Source organism: Lolium perenne, chromosome 7, assembly GCF_019359855.2.
Source record: "Lolium perenne isolate Kyuss_39 chromosome 7, Kyuss_2.0, whole genome shotgun sequence".
In the NCBI taxonomy this organism is placed as follows: Eukaryota; Viridiplantae; Streptophyta; class Magnoliopsida; order Poales; family Poaceae; genus Lolium; species Lolium perenne.
In genome coordinates, this window is record NC_067250.2 from 275,961,676 (window position 1) to 275,987,687 (window position 26,012).

Sequence of the window (26,012 nt, forward strand, 5' to 3'; positions counted from 1 at the left end):
CACCGTCGCCGCCAACCCAGCATCGTCGCCGTCATCCTCAGCACCGTCGCCACCATCCCCAGCGCCGTCGCCGTCGCTGGGCAGCCATGGAGCACCTACCGCCGCCGTCGGGTTTGCCCGCGCCCCTACAGGCGTGCGGATGGTGGAGATGCACCACGCGGGCTTTGCCCAGCGGCTCCCGCGCCGGCGGCGAAGGAGGGGGCGGGAGAGGTCTGGGGCGGAGGAGGGAGTTAGGGTTTCGCCCGTGACTCGCCCGCGGGGACGAGCCACGAGCTTATCTCCTAATTTCATAAGACAACAAACACACGTCACTACCGGCTTTTAACGTAGCAACGCTCCAAGTTCATTCTATTATGTGAACACTTCTAAATCAAAGCAACACTTTGACCGTAGTTTTTATACTGTTTTATTCTTCAGGATAAGTTAATTTTTTTGGATGGACAAATAAATGTCTGATCTCTACTATTAAGAGCAAACTGGTGAATGTCTGGTGTCACATTTTTAGGATGGACAATAATACCCCCCACGTCACTTCACTTGATGTCACACTTCCTCCTATTTACAGGACAAATGCCACCGCAGACCAATATGCCATCCAATATGCCATCCTTCAAAATAGCTACCAAACTCACGCAACGGAGAAAACAAAGCCTATCCCACGCGCCTAACAACCAACTCCCGCCCGCTCAAATCGAAAAGTTTGTTTCTCCGGTTCGGTATTATCTCAAGTTTAACCAGGTTTATCTTCTTATCTTCTTGATCCAAATAACATTTTTTTTTGAGAATGATCCAAATAACATTGAGTTGTCCGCTAACCCGCACCAACAACCGCTGAACAACCACCCACGATTTTGCGGTAAAACAGTGTCAGACGCTAATCAAATCCCGTGGAATAGCTACCCCGTAGCACCTTTTTGGATTTATTCCCCAACCGTCGCCATCGCGCCGCCGTCCTTCACCCCGCACCTTCCCCTGTACGGTCGTCGCCACGGGAGCCTGAAGCCCCGCCATGGGATCCTTCACTTGCGCTGCCACGGGATCCCTGCACTTCCACCGCCACGGGAGCCTGCAAATCGCGGGAACACCCCCGCCAGATACGCAGCCGAACCCGTCGATTCAAGGTGGGATCCGTCGCCGCCCACCGTCCTCGCTAGCCGGCGGCGCTAACGGAGTCACAGGCACTACTGCCCCTCGCGACACCGCTCCAAGAACCCCAGTAATCTTCATGTCCATCCTATCCATCCCACTACTGCAATTTGTCAAGGCACCTTAATGGTTGTCCTTTTAATTTCTGGATCGCCTTCTCCATTGTAGCTCACATGCCGTCCCTATGCTATACTGGAATGATCCTGAAGAAGAATGAAGAACATAGGACGAGGATACTCTGTGTTCTTTGCGTTATATTCACTCATGATTGCCAAGATCTTGGTCAATGCTACTGTGATTTCTCCTTTCTCCTGATGTTCCTTTCTCCTGATGTGCTGTATTTTCGCAGGAATTTAAGATTATAACCAGGTTGGCCTAGATAATTGTAGATTCTATACCAGTCACAAGGAAGTACCTTATGTGGTTCTTGATATGAAAGGTATTGACCATGGCTTCTGTTTGTTTCCATCTAGGATGATCAATTCTATTCATCATGGTGCAACACAATCAATCTATGATGAAACATCTGTATTGTTTCTCTAATATTGATTGGACAACATTCTACCTATCAAGAGATCTCTTAATTTTTATAGGCATTTTGTATTTTTTAATTATCTCTGGTATAAGAGAAATGAAAGAGGACTAGCAATTGTGGCCTTTAAGTGACGAGCTACTTCAAGTTCTCACTATCTATTTCTCTTGTCATGTCCGTGGAGACCACGCCGCCAACTGTCGCCGCACCCGCAAAGACGACGACGCCAACTGTCGCCGCGCCCGCAAAGACGATGCCGCCACCTGCTGCCTCCAGCAAAGACAGCGAGTCACCTGTCGCTGCACCCGCGAAGACTATTGGCATGCTGCCACTGAAATTTGATCACACATGGTTCAGCGCCTTCAAGGTGTTTGATGTTTTGGCTTTGTATAATAATTCTGGCTAATTGCAGGTATCGCACCTCCCTTTGCCAGCATTAGACACCCTTGCATAATAAGTTCATGTTTCGCTTCTGATGACTCAAGATCGTATTTGTATATTGGCAGCTAAATTTCTGGTTACTTGTGTGGTCCATTGCTCCAGTATAGAACTTGGAAGCTGAAGCATATATTTTTCAAATCCAGCAAAGTAATTAGCTCTTGGATTTGTTGTTTGAGGAACATTATTTAATTATTTTTAGTTGAGCATGTACTCATTAGCACATTCATCTTGTGCAGGGAGGAGGGAATATATGCTCTTCATTATTCTCGTATGTCGCTTCAAAATGTTCTAAACAAGCAAAATCCATTAGGTATTTTTCTCTTGAAACGTAAGTAGCATTTGAAGCTGGGCTGTAATATTGCTTGACCACTATTGAATTGGATTTCCACTCTAAACAATGGTTTTTTACTCTGCTGGACCGAGGCATGACAATACAAAGGCACGGAAGGATTTCCATCCCACTCACAGGCATATGGTACCCAGTGATGGTCTGCATGTTGCATAGCATGATTGATATTTAGTCATACATGTTGCAGCCTTAATCTATAACAATAGATTGAGTTCAAGAAGTTATTTAAATCAATCATTAATCAGAAGCAGGCTTTTGGATGACAAGGGCCTTCAGAAATCAGGCCCCTTACTTTGGAGATAGCCAATGACCTGCATTTAAGAAGAAATTTGTCCAACAAACGAAGGAATTTATTGTATCTCTTTGCATTACAGGTTAGCATCTTGTGCTATGCTTTATGTTTCCTTCATTAGCTGTATAGATCTACATGTTCGACTTTGTGCTTATAAATTCACATGTCAGAGTCTTCACACATAGAATTGCCAAATTGATAAGTTGTTGCACTGATTAGGTGGTTTCCCTTGTATTTTAGAATTTTACCAGTCCTAAATGATAAGCATCTATTTCAAGACTCAAATCTATTTTTCTATGGTGATATCTGCAACATGATTGACTGCATTTATCTTGAGGTTGTCGCTCACTTTTTTATCTGAAGAAAAAATCAAGGTTGATAACCACTCAATGATATTCTTAATCTTCAGATAGAAGGAGCAAAGCTATGATTCGTATCAAAGATGTCTCATATGTGAGTTCAAAAGTGCACATAATCTCATGCATTATATTTTCATCATAGATATGATTAGTTTTGCATTTATAACCTGACAATTGGTTGCTAGAGATCAGCAATGGCTGAACTGTCCAGCTTTTTTTGGAACTACTTAGGTAATTATAAAAATTGCATATTAATGTTCACTAGAGTACAAACAGCTGTTTAAGCTACTTGGTCATGTGAATAGTATATCCTGCATGCAGTTAACATGGGGAAGATGAGGGCATGTTCATCCAGCTCACTATACCAAATAAGAGGAAAAGGGTATTGCAATGCGTTGATCTTTCCAGTTCACTCTTCGAAATAAGAGGAAACGGGTGTTCTTTGTCATAAAGAAACTGTGTCAAAAAAAGAGGAAAAGGGTGTTGCAATGGGTTGATCGTTTCTTTGTATAGTTTTGCAAGGCAATTTATTATCTACTTTTCATGCCTCTATTCTCTCCCTCAGATCGCTGATATCATAGCCATGTAACTCATACTACTACAATATAATGAGTGGAGATTGTTGAATTCCTTTGTGGTTGGTTCCGTTGTTTATCCGCTTGTAAATATGATGATCGAAACACTTATTCGTCTGATTTAATGACCATGCAATCTTTGTTGAACTAAAGTTCTTCAACTTCATGTCCCCTCTCCCTGAAAAACGAATTAAGCTTGTCCTTCTAATTAGGCGTGCAACTAGAAAACGAGCAACAATGTCAACAAGAAATAGAGGACATTAAGCATGGATTTGAATCTGGAAGTATTACATATGAGCCAGCAAAACTTCAATTTACTGATGAAGCATTCAAGGAGCAGAAACATTGTTTTCAAATTGCCGATGAGAAGGTGGTTTTAGGCACACAAACCTATCACCTGGTAAAATTCACTGAGTTGCATTCACCGTTGGCTTATCATGTATGTTCTCTATTTTGGTGGGGGTAGGAGAATATATAGAGAATAGATCTTGTCCAGCCTTTCTGTATAATACTCCATCTGGTTCAACATACATCTATTTTTAGACAATTATTTTGAACTGGAGGGAGTAGTAAAGTGACATAAGGGCATTTCCAATGGGGCGACGCAAACGGACGTGCGCGGACAAAAAACGCGCTCCAGCAGCTAGGCGCAAAACGTCCGCAGCCCGTCCTGACGCAAACATGGACCAAATATGCGCTAGGAATGCGTCTGTGCAGACACGTCCGCGCGTCCGTTTGCGTCCGTTTGGTCTGCATGCAGCCCCCTCTCTCCTACCCGCTGGAGAAGGAGCAGACGCATGCGGACATGCGGACGTTTTTTCTGTCCGTGCCCGACGCAAACGGACATAAATATGCGTCGCCCCGTTGGAGATGCCCTAAGATCCATAACTCCAAACGAGGTGGGACCTTATGAGTTTTTCGAATATTTTGTGGCTTAATGGTACATACAAGTGTACTTTTACAATTATTATACTAACTCCATTTTAATGAATAAGCCTTATATTATTCTTTAAAAGTCAAACTTGTAAACTTTGACCAAGATTTTTACAAAATATAATTAACATGTACGACACAAAATCAATGTCATTAGATACATCATGAAATATATTTCTATATTATATATATATAAAAAAAATATAGTGGTTGGTACATTTTCTTAAAAGTTCGGACCAGGTTTACTAAGCTTAAATTTTCAGAAAAAAAATATAACCCTTATTCAGAATGGAGATATGGGCCGTGGCGAAGCACGGGCATTCAACTAGTTTTGTTAGAATACCCTTTTTAGGCTAGGATAGTAAGGAGCTTTTTTTTTAAACTGTAGGATGATAAGGAGCTGATGAAACCGAAAGCCACAGGCCACTGCAGATGGGCCAAATTTACACGTTCAGGTTTGATCCGTCTCACAGGAAAGGGCCGTTCGCTTTAAAGCCTTATGCAGCCCACTTTATTTGGAGCATTTGGAGCCCATGAGAAACAAAGCCCATTCGCGAGGGCTTTTCGTCTGAAGTCCCCTGTGTGTGAGCTCGCGGGCGGCGCATGGCGACCGCCGGCGAGAGAGAGAGAGAGAGAGGGAGAAGAGGGGTCCCAAGGTCGGCTATATTTCCGGGAGGCGCAACGTATCCTCCTACGCCTCGCGGTACCCGATACAAGCACCGGCGGCGCCGGCGTCCTGGGCGGTTGCCTTTACTCTCCCATCTCTCGCACCGTCGGTCGTCGGGTCACAGGCGTATGCTCTGCGCCGGGAGCGTCTACGTGCCCTACTGTTGGTTAAATCTTTTAGTTCGTGTATACTTTGATTGTTGCTTATTAGCGAATTTGATGCTAGCATGTGGCCTTTTCCAGATTCCGATTCGTGTTGGGCGCGCTCGACTGCTTGCTACCTGCTAGCTATTCGATTGTTCGAAAGAAAATCTGGCCTCCATTAACCCATATATAGGTTTTGATTTGAAGGGCATTGCCTTCCGGGATCTTTTCCTTCGGGGATTCTCCGGCGGGGTTCAGATATCTGAATCAACCTGCCCCTTTTTGTGTATCGAACCGTGCATTGTAATGTGAACCAGTGAGATCCGGGAACTATGAATTAGCAAGTGCGTTTGTAAATCAGAAGATTGACAGCTTGTATATGTTCATGCACTTCCAGTTTTCTTCCACCATGCCATAGCATATCTATAGGGAAGCCATTCAGCATGCATCGCTACACGCCAATTTTGATTACAGTTTTCTAATTCAGTGATTTACAGATGGGCTGTTAAACTTGCAAACTCAAAACTGGCCTTGTAAACAATTACTATTCACTTAAATGGACCATGAAACCTTGTAAAGTTTTTTTTTTCACGGGGGAGAACTCCTGTCAGTAGCATATGGCCTGTTATGTGGCCCTGTAAACATGTTTTTGCACTCTGTTTATTGGCCTTTGATCATCCAAGCATCTCAGATACTATATATATATATATGTATAAAATTTAAAAATAAACAATATTTTCCCTTCTCTAACTTCTGGAACGAAGTTCAAACTTTCGTTTATGTGAAACTAACATAAAAGGCTGCGGGCTGTATGCAGTGTATGCTCTCAATTACTTGGTAGTGGGCATTCAGCGGAGATGTAGGTCACTCACTATGTCTTGTGATTTCGATACTGATTCAAACTTTGGCTACAACCATTATTGAACAAATAAATAACCTTTTAGTTTTTTCCCCTTCAGCATCCTCATGAGATCAATATCTTAGTTACCCACTGACATATTAATTGGTAAACATAGTGAGATTTTAGTTCCGAAAATTCTCCAAAATGCCAGGTGGATAGTATTAGTATTGTACTGGTCAGAAGAGGAAGACATGCATATTTGCAAGCAATGAAAATATATTCCGTGGTCTTTTGTGTCGTAAAAACCTGAGATATATCTATTCGTTCAACCATGGCGAGAAACAAGGATAATTCAGGTTTACTGCGTACCTCTTTTTTGTTGACATTACATACAATACAACAACTATGGGTGGTAAGGCTGTATCATATCCCTGGTATGTGCATAATGCATGCCACTGAGAGGGAACACTTCCATGTGTCATTTGACTTACGTTACACTGCATATATATGCAGTAATCACCTATTCACCTAATAGTTCAATATTTTCATTGATGAGAAAATAGTATTTTTTTGTATGTTATTCTTGTATAGAGAGAAATTAAGGAGAAGTTTATCATGAATTTATCATTGAAGTACACACATGTGTTTAAAATATTCTCAGTTCCAAGAACACATATGCTAGTTCAGAAGAGAGATATGCTAATTAATTCCATCAAAAAACACATATGCACCACACTGGCCATGGCATATATCATTCTGGATAAGGGTGGAGATAAGCCCGGGAACCCAGGGTGGCCGCCTGAGGAGTGGAGATTTTTTCTCAGAGTTTTAAGCTTGGCCCTGGGTTTTTCTTCCTCAGTTTCACACTCCCAATCCTAGACTGCAATGACCCCAAGCTTGGTTAAATTATTGCTCAGCCACTGTTTCTGGAAGTGATCAATAATTAATAGCATGTGTATATCTTCCTTTTCAAGTAATTAGTATTATTCTTTTTTATCGAAACAACAGCATGTTACATTAGTTTTCTTGGTACATTTTCGTGAGGATATATCCATATATAGATATTTGATGCCTAAAATACGAGCAGATATGGTGATGCAATTGGGGTTAGAGTGAGTGGCTGTTGCAACATTAAAATGGTGATGCCATTGCGGCGAGCGCAAGTGTTTTTTGTCTTTTTTTTTTGAAGATAAGTTTTTTTTGTCTGTTGTCAAATTATTTGTACAAGGTGACAATTAGTGCTCTTGCATGCATGTATGAGTGAAAGTTTGCAACATTGCCAGCCATGTGTCATGTACCATCGCAAGCTCAAATTCACCATCGTGCATTGATTATGTGAGATATCCCCATGACACCTGTGCACAGAATGACTCCTAGTACCAGATTTCTTGTTATGCATGACAGCATGCTGCAAACCTGTAAAACTGTTGCAGGTTGTAAGTGATGTAGCTGGCCAAGGATTGCCTTATTTACCTTTCAGACTTTTGCCTGAGGAATTATCTTAAAACAGCACATTACTTCACTGATACCATTGGTATGTTTTGACATTCCAAAGTTGAGACCCTCTAGGAGTAGTGAGTTCTAATGGTTGTAAGTTGTAACTAAAGTATCAATATGTTTGCCAATTAGTAGGTTAATGGCCTGTTTGCTTTGTTTAGGTATCATTATGTTTGCCTGTGTGGCAAAGGAGAACTATGGTTGGTCTTAGTCTGTATCAGATGATGGATTTGTTAGTGGGCCTTTTTTTTGCCTATGGTATTGGAGCCCAAAAGCTTATCATAATTTTTTTCGTAACTATTTTAAGTGGAAGCTATTTCAGTACAACAAGTATCCGAATCAGGTACGGAATCCGATACCGACACAGCAACATGCGGAAGTATCGAGGACCTTGGAAAACTTAGGTTGGCATACTACTCTTTTGCTAAATGTCAGTGCACATTAAAATGGTTATTACTGGAGTGTTAACCCATTTGGGTTAGCCATAGGGTGTATACTGCCTGTGAAAGTTTTTTTTTGTCATGCAGGTCGAGTCACAACAAAGGGTGTGCAAAAAAGCCATTATGGTCAGAGAGAGGTTCACGTCCTTACATGTTCTTTACATTGGAAACTGAAGCACACTAGGACAAAATAATGATGAGGTTCACATGTACTGCCAAAACAGTATATCTTGTTCAACTTCCACTTTCAACTTCGAAATACAAGTCAACTTTGAATAAGGATGGACACTACTCCTTAAATTCTTGTCTTCTTATAACTTTATTTGCTATATAACTATGTTTTGCCCTCGGTGAAGGTCTCACTCCAAAAGAAGGTATTAGATCCATCGTAAACATTGTAGCCTCCTCTGCTTCCCATAGGGCCACACTGACCTGCAATGGAAAAAAATTCAGTTTTAGTTCTGGATCATGATCCGGTATCCCTGTTGAACATCTCCAATACGCTTGTCAAATTCAACTTCAAAGGTGCGCATTTCAATTCCTAAGCATCTCCATTCTGTATTCTTTTCCCATTCCATGTAAAAAAAGGTGTTTTTAAAGGGAGAATGAAAGATAATAGGTTTGGATCTAATACAAAGACAAGCAAAAAAGCTTTCGTGTATTTTAGAAAAATATCATTTGGATCTGGTATGGTTGGTGAATGATTACAATACCATATTTTTGGACCCCATCTGGTATAGATGTCTTCTATCCGCACAGGCACATCTGATTTAATTTTGGACATTTCATATTTTTGTACTTCCTGTGTACGGCTGTTTGATGGGAAGTTAGGGTGTACAGCTGTTTGGCGGGAGGTTGGGGTGTATGGTCACCCAGTGGGAACTTTATGTCGGTCCATCTTGATCTCGACCAGTAACTAGTGGTTGTCTGGCTTGCAAGCAATGGATATAGAGCGTTTCTCATCACGCAGGGCTCAGCGAGCTATGGCCCACATGGTAGCAAATCTGTCCTCTAAATCACATATGGATCATGTACAACCATCATCGTATGTGGAGCATTTCCGTTGGTATATGACATTTTTAAAGGAAGCAGATGCAGTTCCATATAGTATATAGTGTTACTGTGTTACCCTTGGAAACTCCATTAGATTATCTTACATGTATGTGCAGAATATATTGAATGAGCTTTATATGGTTTAAACACAATGGCAGCATATAACTGCTAGAGTGGTAAACTGATCGCCCGTCCAAGTGTTGGAATATGAGGTGAAATGAGAAAAGCATATGCCGAGATATCAAGTAGCTATATTAGTCCTTAGAAGATACTCACTTACTGTAATAGTACAAGTGGAGGTTAGGATAGTAATAATGTAGCAATATTTGATCATGCTAACATGGTTTTTTACTTTTTTACTCTCCGAAGATTTGAGTCTAACTCCACTATTCCATAGTCCTGTGCTTCCAAACAGTAGAAGAAGCCCTCGATTCCCTCGAAAGGGGGGTTATTAAAGGTGAGGAGCTTGATTTGGTGGTAGTGGAAGTTCATACTGCCAATACAGCGAATGAAACTTTGGCTGTGTTTCACCACATCCTGGATGCACTCGGAGTGCCTTTCGTCAGTAAGTTAAATTCAGAGTTGCATTGTTTTAAGAAAATTTCTGCCATCAAAATTCATTAATCTAAGGGTATTGTTCCTTGGCTGCAGCAATGTGTGGTTATGATGATGTAGAGGCAGTCTCTGAACGTATGACCCTAGGATCATGCTTCAATGTGCTTAAGCCATTTGACACTGAAACCCTCAACATTCTGATGCACAAAGCACTGCAACACAAATCTAGAAGGGTGCTACCTGAGGGATCAAGCATTCCAAAGAAAACCCAAGGTAGAAAGGATTCCTCATCTGCTAAAAATCACAGGTCTGAAACTGAGGGTGAAGAACCTTATGTGTTCAAAGCACATAGCTCAAAGAAGCTGTGTCGTTTCACATGGACCAGTCACCTCCATGAAAGGTTCTTGCGGGCTGTTGAAGTGCTTGGGGAGTGTAAGGCTATCTTCACTTGGCATAAATCAGTAATTTGTTATGTTTAACAACTAAACATGACCTTTTTGTGTTTCTTTGGCTAACAGTTGCTACGCCTAGAAATATTCGTGGGCACATGAATGTCGAGAATTTGAATTTGACCTTGGAGCACATAGCAAGCCATCTCCAGGTGGGTGTTTGATTTACTATATTTACAACTGCGGTATGCAGTACTTCAGTAGGCAGTACTTATATTTTTGTTATTTTTGGTTTGTTAATTAGATGATCATGAGTAGTAGAAGGTGACAATCTGTGCACTTGCGCTGTTGCGCATGCTAGTTAGTTTTTGCTGGTTAAACTTTTGGCATTTGATCCTTCATTTTTTCTTTCATCATATGCAGTTTCCCTAAGGAAGCTGTAACTTTTGGAAGTAACTAATATGATATTGTCATTCTGCTATTGCAATGTTGACCATTTCTGTGAGTATATGCTAGGCCAAAGCTTTTTGACTGCCTGTATAGTCTTAGTTTCTTCCCAATAGCATCCATATACTCGCTGCCCACTGCATACGTAAGTACTTGTTGCTGCCATAGCCTTGAAGTTCGGTGGCATTGCCATTTGTCTCCCCCTTCCGTGCCCAATGAGCATAGATTGCCAATGCTAACCTGATGCCCCCTGCATGAATATTTGGTTTGGATGGAAGCTACTACCTACTTAAATTTATCTATACATATACATTTGATTAACCAACATAATGGTTGTGACTTGGGTAACTAATCTAGCAGAACCAGCTATTTTCAAGAGATTTGCTCCTGCCAGTCATCATTACACGACTCACGAAGTTGCAGCTATATGCCACCGCTCGCGCACCTTGTCACTGGTCTATATTTTACACGTTAAGTACCAGCAGCAGTCCTGCTCGGACAAACACACGGTCTCAGAATCTGGCTCGGATTCGGGTTTCTGATCCAACAAGATTTTTTGGCCATGGTAAATGACATACAGAGGCCGATACAGATGCGGACTGACCGAATAAATTGATGTTACTGCAGAATAGTCCTTTTACCAATCATGCGCACATTAATAGACAATGATTGGGCAAAAGGAATAAGCAAAGAAAGAAAGGCACGTAATGGAATAGCGACAAAACATAGTAGTCAATTTTCTATTATTAGTTCGATCTTAGTGGGAAAATAGAACATTTCCCTTCTCTGCTGTTTATTTTGTGTTACTATATATGCTGCGTTGTTTAATCAATATGCCATTCTCTGTGGCAACAGGTTTCCTAATCTATACTACTAAGAGCTGATCTACATAAAACTGTATATAATATTGGACCTTCTAATTCACACCCCTGTGAAAGTTCAAACAGTTGACGACAAACTTGCAACTTGGAAGGAAATAATGTTTACACACTGATGCTCTGCCGTGTCTCCCTTGTTGTTCTGTTAGTTTCCATATTAAACACATGTACATAGATGTCTCATGAGCGCGTCCTCTGCATGCCATGGAGATTAAGTTTGTTTGTTTTCCTAGATCAGGTTTCCAGTTTTTAACACATGCAGCTTCAGGAGTAGAGTTTCTTACAGAAACATTCACAATGGAAACCATATGTCTTTGCTTGTTAACTAGTTGTCTTAATTCCTAAATAATCAGACTATCCAAACACTATTGTAGCCTGGTTTACCGATTCGGGGGACTAATATATCATGTTTCTGGGAATTTCTTGAACAGTGTACCACTTTATTCGACTTTTCTGCTTCGCTGGTTAAATTGGGGCTTATTATTGTGACTGTAATATTAAACTGGGGTCGTATATGTAATGTCATAGCTATGTAGTCAACAAGTATTAAGTTTCATTTAACTTACAGCATCGTTGTGCTGAAGTGGTATTCATAATTTCTTCTTTAGTTTCACATTTCTATACTGTGATGTGTGATCCGGTCTTGATTTCTCTGTTCTGTATTGTGATAGAAACATCGGCTGCGAGAGCAGAAGGCAAAGCAAAAAGAGGAGGAATCTGAAAAACATGCCAGCATGAAAATATTATCTGACCTGATTACATCATCTCACAAGGAAGCCATTCCTGATCCCATTGATCATCTGACGAGCACACAGAGGAAGATCACACATGAGGTTGCCTCTGCTGCCTGTGATAAGTACCCTGGAAATCCGTGGGCACAAGTGGAGGAACGTTCACCCGAAGAAGTTTTAGAGACTAACGTGCACACAGCTGCAGTTTCTGAACGCCCTTCCATATCCGTGTGGGATAAATACGAGGAGAGCCTGCAGTGCTTTGGTGAAAGCCCGCCGAAAAGAATTTCACTGACGTACCAACCGATATGGCTGCCTGTGAAGAGTAAAGCTGTTGATGGATATGGAGGCATTGCATATTTATCACGAACTGTTGCTGGTGAAACGGGTTATGGTGCACCAGGAAGCGTACCCCCGGAGAGCTCTGGCCCGGACAGCATGATAACAAGCCTGTTTCAGCAACAGAAAAACACCATGAACCAGGTTCACACCGCGGTTAATCTACAGAAAGATATCATTAACCAGGTGTGCCCCGCAGTTGCTCCTCTCGGAAATACCATGAATGGGGTGCACGCTGCAGCCATGGTCGCTGATGGTCTGGTGGATCTAGGGATCAATGGCCTGCTTGATGGTACAGGCAGTTCCAGCTCCACTGCAGAGAAGATGGCGTGTGATTCAATCTGCAGCTGGAAAGAAGCGGAAAGATTTCTGATGAACCAGCTGGAAGGAGAGGAGCAGGAGGGCATTGGACCAGACGTTCAGCTCCAGGTAGACGATGCTTGGAAGCAGATGCTTCAGCCGACGAACATAGACGACGATGCTCCCGTGGCTCAAACAAATGATGTGCCTGCTGTTCAAGAACCTGCCACTGGTGGTACTCTGGCGTATGATCCTGAGTTTAGCATTGATGATGTGCAGCCCTGGAGCCCTTTTAGCATTGATGATGTGCAGCCCTGGAGCCCTCAGTTTTCAGGTGACGACTATGGCATGCCGTTCTAGGACAGGAGAGGTGACTGAATACCTGAAAGTTGTATAAGAACTAATGAATACTAGTAATAATGGTCACTGGTGAGAAAACCCCGGATGAAATAAGAGAGAGCTGCAGATAACTGAGCTCAGGCAAAACATGTGTCGTTGTATGCAGACATATCCAGTGCTTCGTGACACTGGTTAAACATATTTGGCTGTTTTGTTTCCAATGTTTACTCTTCTGTATGCATTATGACCCGTAATTATGTATGTATGTCAGTTCTTTCTAGAAGGTGTTGCTTATAGTTCTTTTTCCTAATAATGAAGGAGCAGTAACCTCCCCAGTTCATCACTACAGCGCCCATTCTACATTCATTTATGTTTAAACAAAGGGTTAAATAAAATAATCTATCTAGAGTTTGTAGATAAAATTTAGTAATTGTATGATATTTTTCGTTTTGTTGGGTTGGGATTACTTATCAAGCCTAACGCGTCACAATTGTGGGGCCTCTTTGGTTCAAAAGAATTACATTGGTTTTTTGGGAGTCCTTAGAATTTTACCTCAAATCTTCTTTACTTGACAGCATTTTGAAAAATAATATTTAATCGACTCTAATGTAATGAATATTTTCCTTTTGTAACGATATAACTATTGTCAAACTTCATGCACAAGTCGACGCAACTAAAAGTCCAAACTGATGAAAAGGGCTAGGCAATCCACTTATACGTATCAACGCCCCTCCTCACGTGTTACCAGGAGAAGAGAAGAGAAGATCAACACGTGGAAATAAGAATAGCATACATATGAATGATCGTATACGCGGCGAACATAGGGGTGGGCAAATATTGCGAAGCCAGGACTCGAGCTTGAGACCCTTATCAAACTTCATGCACAAGCCGGCGCAACTAAAAGTCCACAATCCACTTATACATATCAACGCCCCTCCTCACGTGTTACCAGGAGAAGAGAAGAGAAGATCAACACGTGGAAATAAGAATAGCATACATATGAATGATCGTATACGCGGCGAACATAGGGGTGGGCAAATATTGCGAAAGCCAGAACTCGAACTTGAGACCCTAGGCTCTGGTATCATGTTAAGCTTTATGCACAAGCCAATGTAACCAAAAGTTTGAATTGATGGAAAGGGCTAGGCAATCCACTTATACATATCAAGAACCAACAACCATGATGTTGTGAAAAGGCCTAATTTGTGTGCGGCACAACCTCGATCTAATTTGTTTTACAAGAATCATGCTGACCAAAGAAAAACTTCTACGTATTTGGGAGCAACGTTTAGACAAAATTCTATTTGTCTTTTTTTGCAGGGGGAATTTTCCATCGCGTCTAATGTAATGAATATTTTTCTTTGTTACAATCATAACCAACGACGTTCCAAAAAGGTCCAATGTTTTAGAAAAATCCCCAATCTCTTGTGCGGCACAACCAAACATCTGCTTTTTGCGTTTTTTTTTTTTGATGGCCATGCTAACCAAAGGGCCAACCACAAATGGAGGCCGAGCTCTTATTTCGAAAATTCAACCACATTTAAATATTTTATATTTTCTGAAGAAAACCTGGAAGTACTCAACGATGTATTTATGTGTGCTACAAGCGCGTAAAATCTTAATGCAAAATACGTTGCATTTTGGACTAGACAAAAATGACAAAAGTAGATCTGAGTATAGTGCAAATTTCAAAACAATATATGATGTCAAATTTTGTCATTTTCGTGTAACCTAAAACACACAAAAATCTTGTATTGAGATTTTGTATGATTGTAGGATACCTCATTGATTACATTCAAAGTATTTTAAAATTTTATTGAAATCTATAAATTTGTTTTCATTTTTTTTTTGAAAATAAAGGGTTATCTCTACCTGGGCCTCCATTTGTTTTTTTTTTGAAACGGAGGCAAAACTTTGCCTTATCCATTCATTAAGCAGAAGGTGTCCGGTTTTTAGGAGAAAACCGGGCGAAAACCAACAACAACACAACAGTGTCAAGACACACCCACAACCACCCACACTCCCGCGAGGGACACACCTAGCCATCCTGGCTACCAACAAAAACTACACAAGAAGCTCAAGTTGGCCTATGCCAAACAGATGGCCCTTCGAGGAGAGACCGGCAGCTCCGATTCTGAAGACGAGCCTCGGAGAGGAGATGACCAAGACAAGCGCCGAATAGGACCTTCACCGGACCGCCCCTCGAAGGTCATCGTACACCGCCCAAGGGCAGCTTCGACTTCACAGCAAGAGGAGACCATCACGAAGACATCCGGACACGCCGGAACGGAGCCGACTAACATGACCTTGCCGCAACCACACCTTGGCCACCACCATCGTCGTCGCCTCACAAGCCTCCACCCGGAACACCCGCATCTCCGGTTGACCTCCTGCCAACCCAGATGCCTTGTGTGTACAGCCCACCGGAGTGCGCGAAGGGGATCATCAACTTCAAGATGACGCCCTCAAGAGGGGAAACGACGAAGAAACGACGCCGTCGTCCGATCCCTTAGGATCTAGGCTTTCACCCGAAGAAGTGAACCCGAGGGCGCGAAGGTCGGAGAGCTCCACGACCACCCCCAAGGAGGATGGTGACATCCGCGGACGTCGCGCGATCAGGCTTTCGCCCGGAGCAACCGAAACCTTCACCTCCTCGCGCGTCCGGACAGCAAGACGGAGCATCGCCGCCAGCCCGGACCCCGCTAAAAACACACCTCCAACGCGGCAGCAGCGCCACCGCCGCAAAGGAGCCACCGTCGAGATCCCGGAGCAGCCGCCCAGCACCGCTGGTGCCCCGGCCCGACCAGAAACAGGACCACGGGCGGTAGAGACACCGCGCACGCCGGGCAGAGACCCACGTCCCGGGCGCCGCCGCCGCGACCTGCCTCCCCACCAGCCTTCCTGGCGGCCACCCCGCCACCGGGAGAGCGCGCCGCGGCGCCTCGGCCCAGGCCAGCCCGCACCAGGCCCTCGCAGCCCGCGCGGCCGCGCGTGGCCGCAGCCGAAGCGGACGTCCCCATCCCGCGCCGACGCCTCCGGGACCTCCGCCGCACCCTCGCCCCACCGGGCCCGCGCCAGAGCACCCGCCGACGGGTCGCCGTGCCGCACCATGCGACCCCCACAACCGCCGCCTCAACGCGCGCAGGAGAGGTGTCGGGGGCGCCCACTAAGCCCTCCGCCTTCAGCGGCCAGGCACCGCCACCGCCGTAGCAGCGGCCAGGGGTGGCCGGGATCTGGGGCGGCTCTGCTAGGGTTTGGGGGTGCCTCCGGAGTCGCCCCGCGCGAGAGCGACCCGGGAGGAGTCCTCAACAATTGCGCCTCCATTTGTCAAGTGGTAAGGTAATACTCCCTCGGTTCTGGTTTAGTAGGGTAATATGCATTAAAAAAAATTGGCTATAAATTTGATCAACAAAATATAAATTATATGTGACAAAAAAATGTATAATTCAAAACCTCTTTCGAATATGAATCCAATGACATAACTTACATTTTGTTTGACTGAATTTATGGTGAAAACGTTTTTCCTTGAACTACATGTTACCCTAATAAATTTTAAATCGCGGTAAATTTGTGTCTCGAAGTTGTTTATCGTGTGCGGAGAACCAACCTGTGGTTGGGTCTCAGGTTTGACATTTTGGTGTCTCATTATAAGGGGAACATTTTGCCGTGGGAGGCGAGGTTTCCGTTGACAGCGAGACGCCTGTATTGACTTCGTCAATCTAAAAACCCGTTGGATGAAATTTCTTGGACGCAGTCTCTCGAGATGCTCACAAAGATAGGTATGCGTACGTACGTTTATAGAGATGTGTATATGTGCGTACGTGTGTGAACGTCTACGTCTGCATATGTTTCGAAAAAAGAAGAAGTTTATCGTGTGTGATCGGCGAGCTGCATGCACAGACGTCTCACTTTCTCATCCTTGTCGCACGCTCTGAAAAAAATAAAACAGCCTCCTGCAAAAACAGTATTCTAATCTCTGACCGCCCCGGCGAGACCTTACCACTAGCGCCCACCGTGTCCGCGCCGTCGCCGCCGGCCGTGCACTGATTTCCGTTCGCCGTTCTCCCGTGCGACTGCGAACCGCCAAACCAGAACCGCGACCGCCAGTTTCTGACCTGCGGCCGATGCTGATAAGTTTGCCGCGCGCATCGTGATCCCAAGAACCCAATCGCTTCCCACTCTTCCTCACCTCGTGCGATCGAGACCCAGCTTGCGAAGTAACTGAAGTAAGTGTTGTGCCAATGGCGGCGATGAGAGAGCTCGTCGGCGCCGTCGGGAGGAGGCCAGGCCCGGGCTGGTCGGACCTGCCGAGCGACCTCCTCGAGTCCGTTCTGGTCCGCCTCCCCGTGACAGACCGCCTCCGTTTCCCCGCTGTCTGCACCGCGTGGCGGTCGGCAGCCGACGCCAGCGCGGCGCGCGTCCAGGCCGTGGATGTGCCGTCCCCGTGGCTGATGCTCCCGTTCAACCAGACTGCACGTTGGCAGAGGCGCGGCGCCGGCGACACGTTCTCGAAGGCGCGGTTCCTGAGCCTGTCCGAGAGCAGGACGTACGACATCCCGCAGCCGGCGCCGGCCGTCTCCGACCGCCTCTGCGTCGTCTCGTCGCCCTACGGGTGGCTCGTCACCGCCGACGCTGCCTCCGAGCTCTGCCTCCTCAACCCGCTCACCGGCGCGCAGGTCGCACTCCCGCCGCCCGACACGCTCCCCTTCGTCCACGCCAGCCGCGACGCAGGCGGCCGGGTCGTGAGCTACTCAATACGGTGCTGCTTTGACGAGGATGAAAATGGAGACGACGACGATGACGCGGCCGTGGTCGTCCCGCCAGAGTCCTTCGCGCCGGACAGGCTCCGGTTCGAGCTCTACGAGAAGGCCATACTCGTGTCCGCACCGCGGAAGGGGCAGACCGGCTCTTGGGGCGCCTACGCCGTCATGCTCATCTGCCAGCCTCTGTCCCGCCTCGTCATCGCCCGAGCTGGGGACACGAGGTGGACTCTGCTCGACACGCCCTCGCGCCGCTGGGTGGACGCCGTGCGCGGCTCCTCCGCGGGCGGCGCAGGCGGGCGGCAAGTGGTGTACGCGATGGACTCCGCGGGGCGCGTCGATGCATGGGACGTGGACGCCACGATGCCGACACGGGAGGCGGTCGCGCCGGCGTGCTGCTGCTGCTCGGGGCGCGCGTGCTCCATGTCGGGGACGTGCAGCAGGTACCTCGTGGAGCTCTCGCCGGGGCGCCTGCTCCAGGTGCACCGGCTCAGGGAGGCGGCGCACGCGCGGTACGGGTGCGAGCCCCGTCCGGAGTGCGTCGAGTACACGACCGTCGACGCCGAGCTCTTCCAGTGGACGACGGAGGGTGGCCGGTGGGCTCCGGTGGACGGCAAGAACGGCGGCGTCCTGGCCGGGCGCGCGCTGTTCCTGGGGAAGAACACGTCGCTGTGCGTCGCCGTGGACGGATGCTGCCGGTCCGAGCTGAAGGGCAACTGCGTGTACTTCACCGACGACGGTCCGTGGTCGCACGACAGGTGCCGCGAGGTGGCGCCGGACGTCGGCGTGCTCGACCTCGCGGACGGCAGCTACACGCCGCCGCGGGCTGCGGCGCGCGACCTGCTCTGGAAATGGCCGCCGCCGGTCTGGGTCTTCCCATCGTGCGTGCGCCGACTGAATTAATCCGTCTGAAGAATGTTGGCAGAGGATGGCCGCGCGTAGCAGCGTAGATAATTTGAAATAAAATGCTTGCCTATAGTATCTCCCTCCCAAAGCTAGGATTTCTATTTAGAAAATAAGTTAAACTAAGTAAAGTTTGATCAAACTTTTAGAAAAATGTATCAATAAATATGATATTTTATAGATACCATACGAAAAATATATTTATTGTCTATCTAATAATAGAGAACTAAATCATTTCTCATTGATAAGGCTAGCGATTGCACAACCAGCCCGCTCAGGTTTAAATCCTCATCGCGCGGCCATTTCGCAAGGAGAGGTTGACTTTAAACCGGGTTATCAATCTAGCGTCTATCCACGGTAAGAGTCTCATCCTACCAAACAACGTAGCCAAGGGAGGGATCTTCCCCCGTCGGCCAACGTTTTTTATCTAATAATACTTGCCACTAAAGTAGATGTATCTACAACTAAAATTTATCTAGATACATCTATATTAATATCAAGTAATATGAATCGGAGGAGTATTGAATTTGTATGTTGCATGAAAATTATTTTCGGTAAAAAGTCAAAATTGGCATAGTTTGATTTTCTGAAAATAATATAAACCTTAAGATTTTGGGATGGAGGTAGTAGGACTTAGCGGGATTCCACCTCTTCTACATACTACCCGAGGCTCACATACATGATATACTGACAACACAAGGGGGAATAAAAGATCATGTTTGCAGGAAACAATACAAATGGAAAGTACAACATTTTTTTGGGAGAGTCTATTTGGCACATGGACATGGTACAACTTTTTAAATTTGTCATAAGTCGATTTTTCTTCTAATCATAATATGACAAATGTACATTCAATTGTTTGCTATTTCATCAAAAGTTCAATCTTTTACTTGCCAATGACAAATGTACATTCATAATATGACAAATGTACATTCAATTGAATATACATATTCACTATTAGGGTCTGAGGGGGTAGAATAATTATTCTACACTCACCCTATTTCTTCGCAACCGTACGTTTTATTTGTATGTCACATATATTTGTTCTCACCTCGTAATTCGAGTAGAACATAATGAAATATAGACATGGCGTAAAAGTTTAGTTCATGTGGCGTACTAAAATACATCATTTTGTGACTTTTACGTTAGTCTGGCTCATATATTTGATTATTATGTCAAACTTTTTCTTGTGAGTTAATATGAACATAAGTCTTTATATACAAAAACTCTAAATGTAATAACGTAAAAATGTTTTGGGGGTATAGGATAATTTTTCGCCGCCCTGGATGTTGCTGAATAACATGTATAGTTTATATTTTTTTAAGATTATAGTTTATAATTTACATATACATGCTTGTTAACAATGTGTATACATGTAGTTTACATTGTTAATAGGCTAATAATTTACTAATTTACATGTAATTACTGGTGTGAATAAGTTGTAATCTGTGTCATATTAGTGATCTAGCAAGTATACCATGGACAAAAAGAATGAGTGTTGATGATTTGGAAAAAAAAACACACTACTGTCAAATCGAGAATGTGTTTTCTTTACTATTAATTGCAGTCTGTACGTCATTAAAAATGTTTGATGTCAAACATTCAACATATCCAGATCATCTAATCATATAAAAAGTCTTCCGCTTGCCATCCAGCCATCCGTGTCCATAACATCTTCACTTCCCAAAAATATGACATAGTCATGGGATTGCATAGTGAAAGGAACAATCATGGGATTGCCATATTTAGGTGATTGCATACTCAATATATGTAAACCAATCAAGTGATAAAGCAATGAGGAAGGTAAATCAATTAGGAAATTAAAGCAATCAGACACAGGATCCTGGAAGGGAGGTACATGGAAAAGAATCAGTCACATGGTCGCATGCACATATTTTCGGACGCGGCTTTGCATGTGCCCGTCGAATATATAATTTCATCTATGATTCCTTACCTTCGCCTTCCACTTTTGCCGCTACACCGCAAGGCCGAGGCGCCGGGTGATGGAGCGACGGGGACAACTCGAGGCATTTATTTGTTTATAGTTTCTGAGCACAAACCTGGGTCAAAAAAATATAGTGAAGTGACATGTCATTCAATTTTCCCTCATGGCAGTAAAAGTCTCGCCACATTTTTAATTTATGCTTTGCTCAAGTTAACATCATATTTTCTTATTCAACTATGTGCTAGTCAACCACAAAAATAGGTTATCTTATTTTGACAATGTAACATCATGTTTGCTTGTTCAAGTTAGCATCATATTTGAAAGGACGAGATGTCGCCTAGAGGGGGGGGGGGGGGGGGGGGGGGGTGAATAGGCGTTTTAAAAACTCTTACGGATTTGGCTTGTAAGAATACGGAATTAAACTAACGTTTATTTTACAAGCATAAATCCTAAATATGCTAGGCTCAACTAAGTGCAACAACAACAACTAGAGCTAAGAAAGATAGGCACAAGATATATGTAGCACGAGTGATAGCAAGATATATGCACTTCAAGCACGATGACTATCACAAGAAAAGTAAGCTCGGGTATAGAAATAACCGATGCACGCTGAGATGAAGATGTATTTCCGTGTTCCCTTCCATTGCAAGAAGGTACGTCACGTTTGGAGAGGTGGGGGTCCCATGACGGATTCCCCAACACCACGAAGGCTCACTTTCTTCTGCTGAGCCTATCCCACGAAGGAATAGCTCTTTCCTTATGGCTAGCTTTTCCTCCACTTCGGAGATGGAAAGCTCCAAAACCACTTCACAAGATCCACGAATGAGAAGCCCGGGCCTCTTCGCAATCTTCTTTGAAGAGATCACCGGAGCACCAACCGCCAAGCCAACTAGGAGGTCTCCATCCAAGAGTAACAAGCTTTCGATCTCTCACTCAAACTAATCGTGGTGGAGAGCTCAACACTATGCAATGATGCAAAGCAAGAACACTAGAGGTGTTCCAATCATTCACACTCAAATCTCACCAAACAAACAGATGCTAGGATGAGATTAGAGAGAAAGAACAAGGAGGAGATCGAAAAATGACTCCGAGATCTAGATCCAAAGGGTTCCCCTCTCTTAGAGGAGAAATGGATAAGTGGGGATTGTAGATCTAGATCTTCTCTCTTAGATCTCTCAACAATGAGCAAGAATCATGGGGGGAATCAGGAGATATGGCAAGTTCTTCAAAGTCTACAATGGAGGAGAGAGAGTGTAAGCATGTTTTCAGCCCAAAGGTGGAAGAAGGCCTATTTATAGCCCAAGGAAAAATAGAGATGTTGGGGAATAAAACTGACAGAAAAACGACCCAGCCGGCTAGCCGGCCGGTTGATACGTCTCCAACGTATCTATAATTTCTGATGTTCCATGCTTGTTTTATGACAATACCTACATGTTTTGTTCACACTTTATATCGTTTTTATGCGTTTTCCGGAACTAACCTATTGACGAGATGCCGAAGGGACGATTCTTTGTTTTCTGCTGTTTTTGGTTTCAGAAATCCTACAAAGGAAATATTCTCGGAATCGGACGAAATCAACGCCCAATATCTTATTTTTCCCGGAAACTTCCAGAGCATCGAAGAGGGGCCAGAGGGGAGCCAGGGGGGCCCCACCCCACAGGGCGGCGCGGCCAAGGGGGGGGCGCCCCCTAGTGTGTGGGTCCCCCGTGGCCCCTCCGACTCCGCCTCTTCGCCTATTTAGGCCTCCCTGACCTAAAACTTCAAGACCGATTGACGAAACCATAGAAAACCTTCCAGAGCCGCCGCCATCGCGAAACTCCAATTCGGGGGACAGAAGTCTCTGTTCCGGCACCCTGCCGGGACGGGGAATTGCCCCCGGAGTCATCTCCACCGCCGTCTCCACCGCCATCTTCACCGCCATCGCTGCCTCCATGATGAGGAGGGAGTAATTCACCCCCGAGGCTGAGGGCTCCGCTGTAGCTATGTGGTTCATCTCTCTCTCTTTGTGATCTAGTTGAATATCATCTATGTGCTACTCTAGTGATGTTATTAAAGTAGTCTATTCCTCCTCCATGATGTAATGTTGACAGTGTGTGCATCATGAAGTACTTGGTATATGCTATGATTGTGATATCTTGTAGATTATGAAGTTAACTATTACTATGATGGTATTGATGCAATTTATTCCCCCTTTCATAGTCTGTCGGTGACGGTGTGCATGCTATGTTAGTACTCGGTATAGTTGTGTTGATCTATCATGCACTCTAAGGTTATTTAAATATGAATATCGAATATTGTGGAGCTTGTTAACTCCGGCATTGAGGGTTCTTGTAGCCCTACACAATCATGGTGTTCATCATCCAACAAAAGAGTGTAGAGTGGTTCTATTATGTGATCATTGTTGAGAGTGTCCACTAGTGAAAGCAGGATCCCTAGGCCTTGTTTCCACACATCGAATATCCGTTTGTTTACTGTTTTGTTGCATGTTTACGCGCTGCCATATTTTATTCAGATTGCTATTACCACTCATATTCATTCATACCACTTGTATTTCACTATCTCTTCGCCGAACTAGTGCACCTATACATCTGACAAGTGTATTGGGTGTGTTGGGGACACAAGAGACTTCTTGCATTGTGATCGCAGGGTTGCTTGAGAGGGATATCTTTGAACTCTTCCTCCCTGAGTTCGATAAACCTTGGGTGATCCACTTAAGGGAAAACTTGCTGCTGTTCTACAAACCTCTGCTCTTGGAGGCCCAACACTATCTACAGGAAAAGGAGTGTGCGTAGACATCAAGCTATTTTCTGGCGCCGTTGCCGGGGAGGAAAGGTAAAAGGTACTCACACTCCGGATCTCGGCTACTAAGCTATTTTCCGGCGCCATTGTAAGTACTCGAAGCTATTTCCTTTAGATCCTGCAATTGCATCTTTTTGTTTCTTGTTTTACACTAGTAAGGCATAATGGAAAACAACTATGAGGTTTTTAATTTATTTCCTAAGTTAAGACATGAATTGTGTGATGCGAAAATTAAAGAACCTATGGAACCTCATTTGCATGCTATTAGCAATGTTATTAGTATGAACGCAATCACTGCTAATGCTATGGAGAAGTCTAAGCTTGGGGAAGCTAGTTTTTATGATCTTTTTAGCTTCCCATCTTTAGGGGAGAAAATTTGCTCTGATAATACTTTATCTCCCATATGCGATAACTCTAATGATGCTTGTGATATTTTAAATTCACCAACTGCAAGTACTGCTTTCGAGATACCCATGAAAATTATTGAACGTGTTATTGATAACCGCTATGAAGGGGATGGAACTGTCCATCCTGGAGATCATTTATTGTTTTTGCATGAATTATGCGGGTTATTCAAGTGTGCAGGTATCTCTATGGATGAAGTGAGAAAGAAACTATTCTCTATTTCACTGTCTGGTAAAGCGGCGCATTGGTATAAATTGCTGAAGAATAGTCATTCTCTTGGTTGGGAGGAAATTGTATCTCTCTTTTATTCTAAATTTTATCCTCCTCATGAAGTGCATATTGATAGAAATTACATTTATAACTTTTATCCTCGTGATGGAGAGAGTATTTCTCAAGCATGGGGGAGATTGAAGTCACTAATGCTCAAATGTCCCATTCATGAGCTCCCCCGTAATGTTATTATTAATAATTTTTATGCAAGGCTTTCAGGACATCACAAGGACTATCTAGATGCCTGTTCGGAGGGATCTTTCACAAGCAAGGAGGTTGAAGCTAGGTGGGATCTTCTTGACCGGATTGAGGAGAATGCTGAAGATTGGGAGAACGACAAAGGTAAAGAGTCAGGTATAAATTATGATTATGAATGCATTGAAACTTTTATGGATACTGGTAAATTTCGAAATATGAGTGCTACCTATGGTCTTGACTCTCAAGTTATTGCAAATCTTTATAAAGCTTTTGCCTCTCATTTTGAATTGCCTAAGAAGAATTTCGATAAGTATCATGAACCTTTTAAAGAGGCTTGCATGAAGAATGAAATTGTTGTTAATGATTGCAATAAGCATGCTCAAACTCCTAAGAATGCTATTTCCTATAAGCATGTTAATTTTTGTGGAATGCATAGACCCTGTGGAATTAATCAAATCGAAGATGAATATTGTATCCATCATATTAATGAAAAAACTAGAAAGTGGTCTAGGGCTCTAAATGATCTTGGTAAAAAAGTTTGTGCCCTGTATCCTTTTATTTGTGAAGTTTGCCATAGAGTGGGTCATTTTAATTTTCAATGCTCCTCCAATGATAATTTGAACCCCATGAGTGCTGCAAATTTGTATTGTGATGATGAAATTACTCCTAATCAGCATGATGAACTTACTTTATTTTTGTGGTGCGAAGAGCTATCAAGAAAAATCTCTTTGTTACATATGAGTGATCTTGATATTGATGATGTCCTGCATGGGTGTTTTTCTTATTGCATTGATAATAGCCATACAAATACTTACATACAAAATATTTTAGAAGATGACACCTTGCCAAAATATGATAGGACCGCTTTGTGTTTTGAACTTATTAATGAAAAGGAGGAATCCTCCCAAGTATCTTCTATTGTTTCTGGAAATAAGTCAGGTTATGTGGAGAAGCCTCCCTTCAAGCCTCTTCCTCCTAAAGAAGGGAACGAGGAGAAGGAAGAGAAGAAGAAGAAGGGAACGAAGAAGAAGAAGAAGAAGAAGAAGAAGGAGAATAAAGAGAAAGAGGTAACGTCATATCCCCGCGTGAATGAGATAACGCTAGGTAACCGTGTATGTTGCTCCTAATGATTATTATGATAATGAATCTGAGTACAATGATCTTCCTATGCCCTTTACCTACATTAGTGATCATGATTTGAAAGAGCACACTACTTTTGATATTGCAAATCTCTGGGAAACTAATTCTGAAAATGATGATGTTAATAATTGGCATAGTATCAGTACTATCCATGCTTCCTCCCATAATGATATAGAAAGCTCTAAGCTTGGGGATGAGGTGTTTGAAAATCCTTTTGCTACTGATCATTACATGTTTGGTACATCTTCTTCTTGCAACAATGATGGTATGGTCACGGATGAACCTACTGTGAAAGATAACTATTCTATTTCTTATGATGACACTATGCCTCCGACCTTTGATGATT

The 26,012-nt window shown here is 43.8% G+C and overlaps 2 protein-coding genes across 3 annotated transcripts; both read left to right on the forward strand.

Annotated features, from left to right (window-relative positions):
• Positions 1-5,200: 5,200 nt before the first annotated feature.
• Positions 5,201-13,589, forward strand: LOC139829781 (uncharacterized). 2 transcript variants are annotated; one of them, XM_051343148.2, is made up of 7 exons: positions 5,201-5,456; positions 5,537-8,179; positions 8,303-8,740; positions 9,666-9,833; positions 9,920-10,255; positions 10,342-10,424; positions 12,209-13,589. In XM_051343148.2, the coding sequence occupies exons 3-7, from the start codon at positions 8,653-8,655 to the stop codon at positions 13,265-13,267; spliced, it is 1,734 nt and encodes a 577-aa protein (XP_051199108.1). In that variant the 5' UTR covers positions 5,201-5,456; positions 5,537-8,179; positions 8,303-8,652; the 3' UTR covers positions 13,268-13,589. The 2 variants fall into 2 exon arrangements, with proteins under 2 accessions (XP_051199108.1, XP_051199110.1); XM_051343150.2 differs by having other exon boundaries at positions 5,203-8,179; positions 8,303-8,589; positions 8,669-9,833.
• A 3,898-nt stretch (positions 13,590-17,487) lies between these two features.
• LOC127317981 (uncharacterized) lies at positions 17,488-18,947 on the forward strand. The gene has a single exon (XM_051348589.2). The coding sequence runs from the start codon at positions 17,488-17,490 to the stop codon at positions 18,907-18,909; it is 1,422 nt and encodes a 473-aa protein (XP_051204549.1). The 3' UTR covers positions 18,910-18,947.
• The last annotated feature ends 7,065 nt before the right edge of the window (positions 18,948-26,012 follow it).